The sequence below is a fragment of the Ylistrum balloti genome, unplaced genomic scaffold (genome assembly GCF_031769215.1).
Source record: "Ylistrum balloti isolate Yb309-2 unplaced genomic scaffold, AGI_CSIRO_Ybal_v1 Utg369784, whole genome shotgun sequence".
Classification (NCBI taxonomy): Eukaryota; Metazoa; Mollusca; class Bivalvia; order Pectinida; family Pectinidae; genus Ylistrum; species Ylistrum balloti.
In genome coordinates this window covers 197,491-213,118 of record NW_026781971.1, presented here as the reverse complement: position 1 = coordinate 213,118, position 15,628 = coordinate 197,491, and the positions used below count along the sequence as shown (strand labels likewise).

Below are 15,628 nucleotides of genomic sequence, written 5' to 3'. Positions count from 1 at the left end.
GAGGGAGTATAATCATGATATTTTACAGAGAAAATTGTTTTCTCATCAAATGTTCATTCATTTATTTCATGGAAAATAATTTGTATTTGTGACTTAAAAGATTAAGAAAAGTAAAGTATGGTTCTGTGTTCAGAAAATGTTTTTGTTATACCCCCAAACATATTTTCTTAACCACAGCAACTATTCCCCCCCCCCCCCCCCCCCCCTCGTTTTTTCTTTTGTTCTAAAACATACTTTTATATAAATCCTAAAGAAAATCGAATGTTTCCTTTGATATTTAACATAAAAACCCCAAAATGTTCCGAATGGACATACTGATGTCCCATTGGTCAATTTTGTTTACCGGGTCGGGAGGATTTGCACCCGGCCTGCAGCAGCAGCAAAGTTCGATAACTCATACGAACAAAACATTGTGGCAAAAGTCATTCAAATATCCAATGATTTCCGCTGGCTGCTCTTGTTATTTTGTTGAAACCTTGGTTACCAATCGCTAGATGAAGGTCCAGGCTACCATAATCCGAGTGATCCCTGTTCGCGGCGAAGTGATATCACGGTAAAAAAACACTGTTTTGCAAATTTATATTTTTTACAGTGTGATCCCTATACTTTTTCAAAAGAGATCACTCAGTTTCAAAAACTAGACTATATTTCCTAAATTTTAAGCCATTAATGGTAAAAATTGGTCCAGTAATAGCCAGCGGATTTAATTCTGAACTTGGCACACTTGTTGACACATAAATCAACATGGCGGCCGAATTTTTGGAAACGACTTCACTTCGAACTCCATGCAATGGTAGGAATTTATATCTTATTACAAAATAATTACCAAAATAAGAAAATAGAAGTCTTAAACTTTATTTTGATATATTTCTATCCCCCAACTACGCTTATTTGATATTTTAATTTTAGTGTGAAAAACCCGAAAAAATGGGGTTTTTTGCTCCAACAGAACGTAATAAGCCTGTAAATGACCGTCGCCGACCTCCCTAATATTGATGATCCTCTATAGGCCTACACTTCACATGTATGTACTTTTTCATCATTGAACATTCAATACAGTTTTGACATATTCGTTTTGTCATTTATCAGTGATTTTTTGGTCGCGGACTTTTGAGTTTTCCATCAATATTTTTCCAGTGGAACTCTTAATTTTGAGCCCATAGTATTGGAACTTATCAAAATTTTGTAATCGCTGTACTGGACGCCTTAAAATGTTACTGATTATTAAAGTTTAACCATCAGAAAGGAAAATAAAATGTTGAAAAATATATATAAACGGAAAGACATTTTAGAAGGCAAATTCATCAGTGTAAAATCAAAATTGTCAAAATATAGTTTACTTTCTTTATAAGTAAAAATACTCCAAAGGAAATAACAAGAAACAGCATTCAAAACGGATCATGCATAGATATAGCAGTTGGCATGACAAGTTTAGCATCTGCAGACCCTTTTGGCTAATGGACTCCAGAATTTACATGTCCAATTAAAGTTTACAGGCTCAATTAATTTTAATGAAACAACGGAAGTATCTCTAGAAACTGGTATAAATAAACAGCAATTTGTCAATTTTTAATTACAGTTACAGGTAAATCCACTTGTCGGAAAGAGATAATTACTTGTCCCAACTGATCACTTTGAATTTTAAATGATATTTTTAAATATTTGTTCAACATGCATAGAGGAAAAAATTTGTAATCACAACATATTGCAGTACATTACTGATATTGAACTTTAACCATGGAGCTTTTCTGATTTGTTTTGTAATGTCTACATATACCAGAATACATCACACCTACTGAACTGTCATGGCATTGCAAACGTGCAGATGCAGTGCCTTACAAATTCACTTTGTATGTCTTTTTATTTCAAACGCACCACCGAGGATGATTCTGTACATAACATTAACCAACCAGTCCAACTGAATACAGAGAAAAAAGTTTTATAGTGTAAAAATATTTGTGAAAAGTGAAAGTATAAGTGGAAAAAAACAGTGATACTTGTAATCTATACGTGGTTTTATGAACCTGTACATTGCCCGGTAATGTCGGAGGAAACATAAGGTTACAAACAGTCAGACATAGTCCTGGTTGCATGGTTGGCTTGTTCAAAAGTGTAACAACCGATATATTTGATGAATATGTGTACATGGCAGGCCAGCCTCCTACTTTCACTACACAGCCTACTACTAACAAAATTATGGAAAACCCTGATTCATGTAACTCATGAATTTAGATGTGAAAGTGTGGCTTTCTTACTTTGCATCAGTCCTCATTTTCATATTGTCTGTAACCGTTTCTTGCTTCAGTGAAACAACACTCATTTATATAGTTTCAATTTGTCATTGGAGCTATAAATTATAATCCTACTGATCAGGGTAGATATTGTATACAAAGCCTACCGGTGACAGGTATACACACCTGGGGCATAAAACTTGCAACGGTCACCACAGGTGTTGATTTTGTGGTCTGTCCTTCAGAACTTGGTGTCTTGATTGTTCAGGTTAAGTCGTTTTTCTGAAGTGATTTTCAGTATATTTCAATCGTTTTGGACACAAAATCAGTTTGGTATTAGGAATTGAAAGGGATCAGTATTTGGAAGGTTTTTATCAGGGCTGTCAGGGGTTCAAAATTTTTGGACCACATACCCAAATTTTAATACCTGACATGTACCTGGGTACCTGACTTTTATCTGACATTATAATGAAATATGTTATCCATGGTAACAGGGTACAGTACACAAGTCAGCTGTGTATACACAGGTGTTTGATGGTTCCCAAAAACGAAATTTCGGTCATGTACAACAATGTTTAATGTGGAAATGTAACAAACAGATAACTTGTCATCCTTGGTGAATGAAAACAGAACAAATGAGTGAGATGTATTTCTTTAATAATCTGAAATGTAAACACAGACAGAAGACAGATTGTTTCCTATTTTGACAGGTACCTGGGTACACAATTTGGACCCAGTTTTTTCTAAAACCTGACCCATATACAGGTACTGGAGTACTGGTTACAGCCATAGTTTTTATTACTATAATAAAGAGAATGTTATTCTGTACATCACAATTTGTTCCGTTTTAAGAAGTTAATCAATTTTAAGAAAGATAAGTTTGGGGAAGTAGCACTGTACTTTCTTTATAGAGTATACTTCTGTTATTCTCATTGTATACATTCACTGTGGTATAAACAGAGTTTTCACTTTTTTACTGTGAGTATCGAAAGTGTTTCAGAATACAGATAAATAACATGAAGACAATATTTCTCACTTGTCCCATCAGACAAGTGTTTCAATGTTTTTACTAATTACAAATTAATTTTGGTGGTACCAGCCTAGCAGACAACTACTGCTTGATAATTTCCCTTCAAATTTGGATAAGTACAAATATACATCAGATAGACATTTCATGAACAACATACTTTCATATATTTTGATGACTACTGTTGCCTTAATTAGTGAAGAACAGCAAATTACAAAACTTAACAGGAAATCCTTAAATAGGAGAAATTTCTTAACAAATTCTTGAATCATAAAAAAAGAAATATCAGTCTCGTCTTAATATTGTCTTACATGTATGATATTTATGTGTGATTTGTATTGTTAAAGAAAATTATTGTTATTTTAACCTCTGCAAAAATTGCAATTTGGAGAGCATGAAAATTCTTGTACAGAATGTTTGTTCTACAATTACATCAATCCTTTGGTCATTGAAATAAAAATCTAGAGCTTTGAGTTCTGTCTTAACATTTTGTAACATATTGTTATTGATTTGTTTGCAGCTACCTGAACACATTGTTGAAGACCTAAGTGATGGAAGTGGAATTCCAGAACTGATAGCAGAGCTTGATCATTTCAGTGTCCGCTTAGATGCAGAAGATGACCTGTGTTGGGAAAATCTCAAGGTGAGACCATATTTATCATTTTGAATATCGCCATCATCTTGGGGCTGATATCTTCAAGAGTACAAAGGTGTTGTTCAAATTGTCCATCGTCCAAAAATAAAACAACTTTTAGGTAATAGTCAGGTGACACAGGGTCAATAGTTGGCATTGGATATGGCAGTTCCTTAGAAATCTTGTGCATTTCATTTACTTAAAAAAAGTACATTATTATTTCGCAGTCTTCTTATTAGCTACTCTTGTTAGAATCAAAATAAAAATGTATCATGAAATTAGAAGTAGTGTAGAAAGAGTAGCTCATAAGGCAGATTCTGAATGTTTTTTAAAATTATTATAATGTCAGAGTATCACTCCTTTTAAAATTTTGTGATGAAACACTAGAGTTCATATGTTTGCTCAAGAACAAGTGATCTGTCAATTGTAAGAGGGTTTTTGTAGCTTGATGTGTCAATGAATCCAACATTTCAAGGCTGTTTCTTCAGCCATTCATTGAATATAGTATTAACAGCAACTTTCAATAATATTGATATATTCTAGGATCATGATCAAACTAAATAGATTCAATATCAGTAGGAAGAATTATCTCACCTCTAAACTTGTCAAACGATTTACAGTTTGTAGCCTTCCTGTGAAAATTTACATTGTAACATGTTCACAAGGTCGGACATATCCAGTCTTTGCTGAGATGAAAGCTACTAACCAAGCTATTGTTTATAACATTGCCTCTAAGTACTTCACCTCATCATCCTTCGTTGTAAACAATTCTAATCCTTTATCATCATAGGTATCGCCGGTGGCGAAACTAAATCATATAGTATCTCAAGTGACTTTCAAGTCTGTCACCATTATTGTGAAGATTTTTCTCTTTCTTTCAAACAAGTTCTCTTTTATCTTTCACCTTTATTAAGGTAAACTGCCAAGAAGATTGAATGCAACCAATCAGAAATATTCTACTTTCGTGTTGTGAGTCAGACATAGGAAATAAGCACATATTTTAACTTTCTGGCTTCTGATCGAAATTTATGAGTTTGAGTCTGGGAATAAATTTTTACGAGTTCGAGCCTGGGAATAAATTTCATGTCATAGGTTGGGCCCAGCTTTATTGTCGTAATTTTTCATGAGTAGAAATCAAAATGGTTTTAAACTTGAATACTTTTTCTGTTTTCTGTTTATTGTTTCATAACATTATGAGCATTATTTTTGTCTCTGGGGAGGGGCCTTATTTGCAGTAAAATATGTTATACATGCAAAAGATTTAGACATTGTTGATGGAAAACAGTTCAGAGTCACCTGTAAATTGTTGAATATTACTTGATGGTATCATGGCAAACTTTCAATGTCTGTTGTTTAGTATACTTTTTATTTCGTTCTGATGACAATTGATGAATGAAGACCATAAATATTTAAGTGTATTTTAATACCTACATCATGTATTGATAGCAAATAATGAAAGTAACAATAGTCAAAGCTTATCTGGAAATCTAAGGGACCATGGAAAATGTTTTAACTTAGTCAAAATTTGACTCAGAGCATCCGAATTGACTCAGAGCATCCGAACAAGGATGACAGCATCAGTTTACTGGGGTTGACTATTGTTTACAGTAGCACAGCTACCATAGGAAAATATTCCATGCTTCAAACAGGATAAATTAATCTGTTGTTTCAAGGGGCTGTAAATAAACAGAACCAAATTTATGTCTGCCTTTTCTGGTTTGTTTATTTATTGAAATAACACAATATGTAATAATATTAGCAATACACTACTCGCTTCGTTTCATCTTGCAAACATGTACACTCCCCTTATATGTTGTACGTTTTTACGGAATGTAAAATACAAAACAAAAAAATACCTTTGATATGCTATTGGAAACAATGTTTTAAGTTAGCAAACATATTAACATGACTTTAATAGAATAAAAGTAGGAAATGAAAGCATTCAAAATATTTTACAGACGTCAACTTTAAGTTTATTACCGACCCTGAAAGCACTTTCGTATTTATTGCTCCATAAAGATGCACATAACCAAGTCTATTATACACACGTTTCTGGTCTATTACAGTGATTATAAAACATAATTTGTTTTCTTGTCTTGTGTACACAGTGCAGGTAAGTCACTGCTGCAGTGCATTGACACTACTTAAAAAGCCATATTTTAATTTGATAATCTAGCTGGTAATTATTTGTCAGAGGTTAACAGTAGGTATGATATGGACGGGTATGATGTATGTTAAGCCGTGTGTTATGCACAGACATGCTGATGTTTTGAAAAGAACATAATATTGAGACCACAAATGACTTTTCACTTGTTTTACAATTAAAGGAAATTTTGACTTTGTGAATTCCATGTCATCCAAATTAAAATAATGAAGAAGGGAAAAAAATAGAAATTAATTTGACATGGACAGAATTTTTACTAGAGCAATTTCAAGACAACAAATTTCAGCTGTATATGATAAAAATTACAGTATGTTTAAAAAAAACTTTTATTTCACAAGTTCATTGTCTCTTAGTATTATTATTTATATGTTAGTCCTATTATTTCATATGAAGATAATGACTTTGTGATATGAATATACATGTACTGTACAATTGTTATTTCATTAAACCACTCATGGAATAGAAAGGATGTATTTTTTATGAAATCTATGAACAGATGAAGGATTTTTCTACATTTTGTAAAGGATAATTTTTATTTTCCTGATTTTTCTCCATCTTTGAAAGTATTCAAAAATAGAAACTCTGAAAAATAACAAATTACACAGTAATACCGTCTATCTCTTGAAAGTTTATCATCACAAACTTGTTGAGTTGCAGAAGAAAGTTTGTTTACAATATGATTTTCTAAAAGGAGTTTGAATGAATTGGAATCATGTTTTCTAAAAGAAAGGATAGTTCTTATGTTTGTTTGGAAAGAATTCCCATTATGCTAATGAGTGTATTGTCTATTGACCTACTTTGTTATTGAATTCAGACTCTACTGGGGAACTTGATGAACTTTGAACCCCGAAGAAGTCAGGATGAGGCATCTCTGGATGAGGAACAAAACAAGTATGCCACACAGTTTTATGAACATGGTGGAGTGGAGGTAATTATATAAACGAGTTCTTATATTTTGACCAAAATAATAAGGTTTTCTGTGTGTTAACTCTTACTACAGTGTATTGAATGTGCTTACTGAGTATTTATAACATAACATGAAACCAACATCAATATATGTCTTGTTGTCATACTTTATCTCTATTCCAATAACATTAGGTTTTGCTACATGACTTGATGTTTCTGTATCATTGTGCTTGTTTTCTTTAGGTACTTCTACGCATCCTCATGTTTAACACTGTCTTTCCGAAGGTTGGAAGGAAAGTCAAAGGTAAAATTGATTTTCAATATAGTAGTCATACTTCAGAAAATAGTATTAAAATAAAATGGCCTATTGTTAGACATTTTAAGAATTGCAGGTAGAGATAAGAAACAGATTAAATTATTATTTTTGCCAGGCTACAATTGCTCTGGTCTGAGATTTAAACTTATTATCTGTATTGATGCAAATATCATTGTGATCTGTGTTTACAGTTGGATTCCCAGAATCTGAGCTGTTGCTAAGGGTGAAAAGCCTAGTGCTAGAGATCCTCACCAAGGTCACAACTACGGTAAGTTGGCATGGTCATGATATCAAGGTTACAACAGAAGGTGACTAAAGTAATGACAAACGTTCGAGGTAACAGCATCAATAGGTCTTCAGGTTAATGTCAAGGTCACTCTTAAAGGTCGAAACAATAGTATCAAAGTGATCAAGGTCAAGACAGTAATTGTGAGGTCACAACAAACATAGGCAGCCATGATCAGGGTTGTAATTTCAAAGGTTACAATTCTGATAGGTCTTCAAGTTCAGTGCTTGCAAACCAAATCTCTGAAAAGGAGTGGTTCCAGAGGGAGGGTCACAGAGAGAATACATGTTCTTTGGGCAATTCCAGTAAAACACTCTTCTACCCTAGGACTCTAGATTGTATAAAGAAATATTTTGGGCAACATTTCGACATTACATTAGAATTTCTGATTGAAGGAATGTTCTGATTGAAGTTTGTTCTGACAATTCTGTGTTATTGTTGTTGCTTCCATGCATTTGCCCATTGCTTATTCCAAAAATGTCCCATAATTTTTGGTGACATTGAGTCATAGTCCCACAGGTTTCATTTACCTTTGCATTCCCTACAAAAATAATGTAATCAAATTTCTGCATGTTTAAACATATGTTTTTATATGTCTTTACATCAGTGTATTGGCGATAAGGTGACTGCTCAACTAATGGCCAGTGATGATGTACTCAATTATGTGTTCACACTGCTGGCTCACCAGAAAACCTTCATCAACTCATGCCAACTAGTGGAGGACATGCTCCAGTCACGTCGGGAGGTCCTCGACCTTCACAGAATCAGTAAGTATAGCCAGTGTTTTCTCTGTGGACTTTCATGCATAAGTAAAGAATGATTACTTTACATTAATTTTAAACCACAGAAAAACTAGCTACTCCCCTCAAAGCTCACCAACTCATTTAGATTTTGTCTCATGACTTTAATTACGAACACCACAAGTCATCTTAATTTTCAGTGTACTGGATTCATAGTTGTACATAAGAAGTATATAAAAAAAAAATTATGCTACACAGTCAGTCTCATACTTCTCTGTTAGGTTCAAGGACTCCATTTGCAAAACAAAATTGATTTCTTTTTCTGACTTCTAGATAAAATTTTGGGTCATTAAACTATCAGTACGTTTTCATGTAGTTTGCAGGTTATACTTCGAAATTGGTCAGGTTGGAACATCTTCTTAATGTTAACAAATATTTGAAAAATAGAAATGAGACACTTTAGCACTTGAATACATAGTTCACATGTAAAGGTGGTTGGCAGAAGTAACATGTAATTCATCAACTCTCAACCAGGCATTTTTAAAGCCTACTTTTTTAAAACCAACTTCTTGTTTCAAACACTTTTAGTACAACAGAAACATACACTGTACATTGTTTATGACTAAAAAAAAATTATATCACTTGTAAATAAAGTGATGTTGGTCATTTTCACTCAAATCACCCTACTTTTATGCAAATAAATACTACTATTTTATGCCATTCATAATTTTTGGTGACACTTATGAACTCTGTTGTTTTCAGATAACCTGCGGGGCTTGATCAGTACTCTAGAGGATCACCAGCTAGCTAACTTCTGTAGAATCCTTGCTGTTGCCATATCCGACCTTGACATATATGAAAACAAATCCTCCTGTAAGTTTCTATTAATGTTTAGATAAATCTGTATCAATATGTTCAAGATGTTTGGTCATGAAAACAAAGATTTTATCATATTTCTATCAGAAATAAGTCCAGCATCTGGTAATCAGCCTGTCCATATCTATTGCAGTTGTCAATAAATATTGTGTCTTTGCCCTACCAATAAGCCTATCCCTCCCTTTGAGTAGGTAGTTATGGTTTCCTCTGGGGCTTTTTTGCAAGATAAATATTGAATTTCTTGGCAAAAAAAAATGCCTACAATTAGGAGAAAAGCTTTGATATTGAAATCTATATATAGTTATTTATATATCTGGAAAATATTACTTTTGCTCTTAAAAAGAATTATGTACGTTTTTATACCAACAAGACCACTGCCTCTGTCATTGCTATAGAAAATCTAGTATTGTTTTACATGCTTGTCTTCAGTTTTAATTTTTCTTTTCTGCAGTGTTTCAACAAAATAAACAGAAAAGAAGTCGAGGATTTGTTAATATACGAGACATAAACCAAGGTAATTTTAAAGGAATTTGTGATCTATGTAACAGGTAAAAAGCATGTTGCATGTTTTTAAGGTGGATGCCTCAACAAAAGGCTAAGGGAATTCCTAGTTGAAACCAGTAAGGTGACTACACTACTCTCTCCTCTGCTCTTAGCTCATTTGTACCCTACACAAAATTTGGATGGATAAACTGAATTGTCAGATATTACAATAGCACTTGAGCTGAAGTATCATGCCTGACATTTTCTCCGTATTTTTAACCATGGTCTGATGTAAGGGTATATTTTCCCTGATTGCTTTGGTTTGCCATCTTGACTTTAATCTCCCTTTGTATTTTTTTTGTCCTCAGAGTTGTTGCTTGCAATACCAGACCTTTTACCGAGACTGGTGAATTTAGCTGTAGCCAAAGATTGTAAGTAACAATAATGAACATTTAAGGAATTTTCAGTGTAATCGTTATAAGCTGTGATAATAATTGTACATTTCCTTGAAAAAGAAGTGCTTGTTTATTGATTCCTTGTTTGATTTTTTTCGTCGGAAATGTGTGATGCATTGTGCCTTACTGCTATTTAATGACTGATATGGTTGTTTAGAAAAAATTTGACATTCCACAATGTAAAAAAGAAATTTAAGGTTCAGAGACCTCTATTTGTTAATGCTAATATAACTCAATCTGTGTAAGATGTTAAAGCCCAAACAACCTTGTGTTTCAGACACTCCACGATATCGTGGTATGGTTAGTGAGCTTGATTGTTGGATGGAGTGGATCGAGAACCAGATGGCTGAAGAGATGTATGACACACCAGCCATGGACGATCTGGAGGACTTTATTGGAGGTATGGAACAGAAACTTAAAAAATAGAAGTTTTAGGGTGGTAATAAAACTACAATATCAGTTTTTATACTGTTTTGTCATTATTGGTAGTTAATGTGCTTATATGTATATGTTGTTTGAAAATAATCGTAAACTTGATAATGCTATATGCTTATTAAAAGTTTACTTTGCCATGAAGATAAAGGCTATTCCTGTAGAACATTACCTAACTCCAGAATTCTAAGCAAATGACTTCTCTTCAGTTTTCTACCGATTACTTATAAGCAAATTAGAAGTTAAACCCTTGAGTCTTGAGATGGGATAGTAGTTTGGTTGGAATAGTCCTTGGTTTCAAGTTCTTCAATAGTGTGTTTTACTCTGTCCCCATTTTAAAATTCATCATTTTCAATTCTAAAACATTCGGGGTTGCTCATTTTCAATGATTGGATGTTGCTGCAAACACCCTGAGTGATATCAGGAGATTACAGTATATTTCCTAAAATGGATGCACTCATATTTATCCAACAATATTTTAAAAGTTAATGTTTGGTGATAAGCGTCTGTTATAAACCCACCCCTGAGTCAGCAGCAATGTGAGGACTTTGTGGACCTATTTAGGAAAAATATAGTATTCAGGTTAGGACTTCAGATTTTAAACTTGCTGTAACAGTTAAAGGTCATTTTGAGAAATTGACACAAAATTCTTGTAGGTGAATTTGTACTCTTGTATAACAACTACAATATATTTCTTGCTTGTAGGTATTTCGGAGCCGACATCCGCTGGTGGTCCAATGAATATACAGCAGGGCCTGAAAATTACAGAGGAGTTGGTACAACGAGTGGAGGTTGTTTATGTACTGGGTCTCTTTCTACTTGGCAAACATCGTAAAAAGGTTTGTTGAATTCATGGCTGGAACTTTTGTATGATTGTTGAATGATATCATTCCTTAGCATGTTTTATGAGTTGTTCAGAAAAGTACCAAAAGCCACGTTGTTGTTTAAGAATTCATGAGATCATTTTTGATTCTTTTGACTGTTTCTTTTCTTAATTTGATGAGTGATAGGGTCTTTGGAGAGGGGGTCATAATAGCTTAATCAATAAAGCATTGCTTTACGTAACCTTAGGTGAAATCTAAGGTGTCTTGTTCAACGCTCTGTATCAGAGGCAGTTTGTATTTCTTAAAAAGATGAGAAAGTAACCAGTCTATGCTGCTTCAGTTTTGCCTTGGGAAGGGCACTTCATCCCAATGGCTCTTGATGCTGAGCATGTTGCTGAAAGAGGTAGCAATAGCCTCAGAATCTGTTCAAGGGCAAATAAACCCAGTCAACAAACAAAGAAGAGGTCATTAGAAAAAGTTAATTTATTTTCCATTTTAGCCAACCATCATGAGATGGGCTATTCAAGTTTTTCTGCATCCATTGTACGTTGTCTGTCTGCAGACAATTTTTATTATTGCTATATCTAGAGCAGTACTTGATGGATCTTGATCCAATTTCACATGTGGGTCTGATCAGAAAAACAAAGAAGCTGACAGGTGACCATCTTGAATTTTTACAATGACTATTGTAAGTTCATGATGAGTCTCTCTCTGATTTCATATGAAGGCTTCCATCTGTCCCTAGTTGTGCTTGTCTAGCGAACATTCGGTCAACTTGAATTTTGAGAAAGAAAGTTTGTTATCGCTGTTTCTTGAGAAGTACTGGATGGAACTTTAACATACATCATTTTTAGGTTCCGTATGGTCACTAGTTATGGTGTTTAATCTTGGAAATGATCAAGGAAAATAAAAATGTCCAGCAGGTGGCCATTTTGGATTTGGTAGTTGAAGATTATTATCATGTTTTCTGCAAAGGATTGTTCAAATTTTGAATTATTAAGAGCAAAAACAGAGGAGAGAAGAGAAAAGGAGGGTAAAAGTTACAATTTTTAATGAAAAAATAAAGATCAAAGAATGGTAGGCACCAAGAGTCCTCTGGCATCTTGTGTATTAAAGAATATAAGTTCATATAGCAACATTATATATATAATTACAAATTATGTTTCTGCATTCTGAATTATCATTATACCTTCTTTCAATCCAGCATGTACATATCTGTTACAGGTACAAAGAAAACTTGCAGAACTAAAGTTAGCACCAGGTCTGAGTGAGCTTTTCGACCAGTTTATCTGGAAATGTCAAGTGTAAGTAGCAATATTGTTTATCATGAGAGATTTTACATTTTGTTTTATTTGAATTTTGGATTGTAAATGAAAACATTCAATATCTGTTTGGATTATTAGGATATTTACAACTTCCGTGATAATTGTTGACGAATATTCAATATCTGTGTGATCTTCTGTTATGTGAGATTCTAAGACAATATGAACTGATTACTAACAGATTTCTGACTCTGGCGTATTTTTATAGGACAGCCTTTAGTTTGAAGGAAGCAGCCTTTAAAACTGGCATTCTCAAATAATTAACCAATAATTACCTATTTTTATTGGTTAAGAAGGGTAAACACATGTCAGCCATATTTAGTCCTTTATAGAAGAATTAGTAGAAAGTAATATTTTACTTGTCTTATTTTGAGAAGAAAATTGGTGAATTGAAATGATAGTCACTGGAGTGGAATATTGAATTTCTTACCTTAGTCTGTATTTTGAGAATGGTGAAGATGTTTCCATTTGTTTTTGCAGCAGACACAGTACTCGACATAGATTACGAGGTCATAATGCTGCCTGTGAATGTAGTCCAGTATGTATTTTCTATTTCTTCATCTAAAATGGTCTTAACTAAATCTGATAACTCATTTGAAACTTAATTCAGCAAATATTTCTCAAAAGGAAAATTACACAAATCTTATTGTGAAGAGAATTCAATACAATTTTCTTAATACTGTGAAAAAAAATTGCAGATGGCTTTTTCTTTTTGACGCTGGATATGAATCATTTTATGATATGATGACTCTTTTAACTTCATACATTTTGCTTTGACAGGAAGTGGCGTTGAAAATTCAGTTTTTGAGACTTGTACACAGTTTTTGTGACCATTCTGAGTAAGTAATGAAAAATTAAGCAAAACTTTTGTGAATTCTGAAAGACTGATACAGATATATGCATTTTAACTTTGATGGATCATTTGATACCTCACCTTTCTTGATACATTGTTGATACAACACCTTTCTTTTAAGGAAATGCTTGAGTTTATATATCCTTTGTACCTGTAATAGTGTTCTTATATAGTAAGTTTATTAAAGTGAAGTCTGTATAGAATTTTACTAAGTTATATATGCTTCTGCTGTCTTTCCATCACACATTTAAGCCTTTGTGCTTTCTCCTGGAACAAATATTTATAAATACCATTTTATTTTCCAGTTACAAGCACCTGTTGTTATCAAAGAATGAACTCAATGAAGTGAAAAGAATAAATTGTAAGTAGGATCTCGCAAAAATCATTGAAAAATTCTGGAAAAGTATTATGTGATATTTCAGGATATCCTTGATAATTTGAAGGTTGATCTCCACATAATGGCTCAAGATAAAATATCATGAGTTAGAAAAAAGCTTATCATAACTTTGCCCACAGTTAAGCAATGACAATGAAGCTTGGTATATACACTGGTCACACTAAACGGATGTGCAGTGTACCAAATTCAGTGCCCTTGACCTCTGAATTACAGAATTACTGCCCTTTGTTAAAATTTGGGTCCAGAGCATAACTATGCTTGCAATTAAACTAGGATAATTAGACTTAGTGTATACATTGACCATACTAAAATAATTTGCAGTGTATAAAATACAAGGCTTGCAACCCTTTAATTACAGAGTTATTGCCCTTTGGTGAAATAAAGTGTTTAGAGCACAACTTCAATTTGCCTGCATTTAAACTTAGATAATGAAACTTAGCGAATACATTGATCTTTCTAATACAATGTGCAGTGTACAAAATTCAGGGTCCTTAATCCCTCACTTACAGCGTTATTGCCCTTTGTTAAAAATTTGTTGCCAAGAGCAAAACTTGAACAGTTAAGCAAAGATAATGGAAGTTGATGCACATGTTGATTGTACAAAGGCAATTTGCAGTGTACCAATGTTAGGGTTCTCAATGCCTTAATTACAGTTATTGCCCTTTTTGAAAATTTTGTGTCCTAAGCCTCTGTTCAAACTAGGATATTGAAGTGTGATATATAAATCATACAAAAGCAAGATGTTACAGAATAATTCCCCTTTGTAAAGATTTCATGGCCTAGAAAGTAAAACAAAAATGATTTCCTGATCAAAATTTTGTATGTATTTTTGCAGTGTCATTAATTTCATATTCTGTTTAACAAGTGTTGTTTTTCTCTTTGCAGTGAAAGCTGGTTCTTTGGCGTTAGGTAGTTTAGAAAATGTAAATAGGTAAGTACTTTAATTACAGACAAATTTTCTTCTGATTAAACTTTCTTTTGATTAAACCCTACCATAGTTGATTTGTTAAATTCTAAGTTGACTAGATTGAGGTAGGAGGAGAGGGAAGGGGGGAGTGATATGTAGATATTACAAGTTTTGGTTTTGTGATGTTTCCAGACAATTGATAGTTTTGTGATTTTTGAGGACAATATTATGGATATTTAAGGAAATGAACTTGATGTTTTGAGATTTTTGAGGACAATATCTATATATAGGTCAATAAAAGATAACCTTTTTCCTTTTTCCCCAGACAATTGATGTGTAAAGGCAGTAAAGGTCTTTTGACAAAGATAGTAGAAGTGATGAAGAAAGAACCTACAACCTCCACATTCAGGTAGGCAACATTCTCTCATGTCCTATGCAATGTCTTTCGTGTTCAAAACATTATTTGTCTGTAGAAGTTTGTAAATTGTTATAACTAATTAGAATAGTATAAACATAAATATTTTTGCAGTTATTTTATTGTCACAGTTTTTGTGGTATAATCACGCTCATTGCAGGTTCCATATGATGTTTATACAGTTGTTATTGTGGATGTGTAAATTTATGCACAAAATTAAGGATGTTCACAGTATATGCATTATAAATGCATTTCATTGAGACTTCAAATTTTTGAAGTCATTCATTGTGCAAAACCTTTGAGAGTATGGTATTGTATATACCATGTAGTGAATGTTGAGACCTTTGTATGAAAATTTAT

General features: G+C 33.2%; 1 protein-coding gene across 1 annotated transcript in view; it reads left to right on the top strand.

Annotated features, from left to right (window-relative positions):
* LOC132544230 (short transient receptor potential channel 4-associated protein-like) overlaps positions 1-15,628 on the top strand; it is a 31,721-nt gene that overhangs the window by 2,280 nt on the left and 13,813 nt on the right. Inside the window, exons 2-17 of the mRNA XM_060207803.1 lie at positions 3,779-3,901; positions 6,871-6,984; positions 7,206-7,266; positions 7,470-7,546; positions 8,172-8,331; positions 9,067-9,177; positions 9,632-9,694; positions 10,032-10,094; positions 10,396-10,518; positions 11,256-11,389; positions 12,599-12,678; positions 13,177-13,234; positions 13,477-13,535; positions 13,855-13,910; positions 14,832-14,877; positions 15,179-15,262. Of these exons, the coding sequence (XP_060063786.1) occupies positions 3,779-3,901; positions 6,871-6,984; positions 7,206-7,266; positions 7,470-7,546; positions 8,172-8,331; positions 9,067-9,177; positions 9,632-9,694; positions 10,032-10,094; positions 10,396-10,518; positions 11,256-11,389; positions 12,599-12,678; positions 13,177-13,234; positions 13,477-13,535; positions 13,855-13,910; positions 14,832-14,877; positions 15,179-15,262 (1,412 nt within the window). The remainder of the gene's footprint in view (positions 1-3,778; positions 3,902-6,870; positions 6,985-7,205; positions 7,267-7,469; positions 7,547-8,171; positions 8,332-9,066; positions 9,178-9,631; positions 9,695-10,031; positions 10,095-10,395; positions 10,519-11,255; positions 11,390-12,598; positions 12,679-13,176; positions 13,235-13,476; positions 13,536-13,854; positions 13,911-14,831; positions 14,878-15,178; positions 15,263-15,628) is intronic.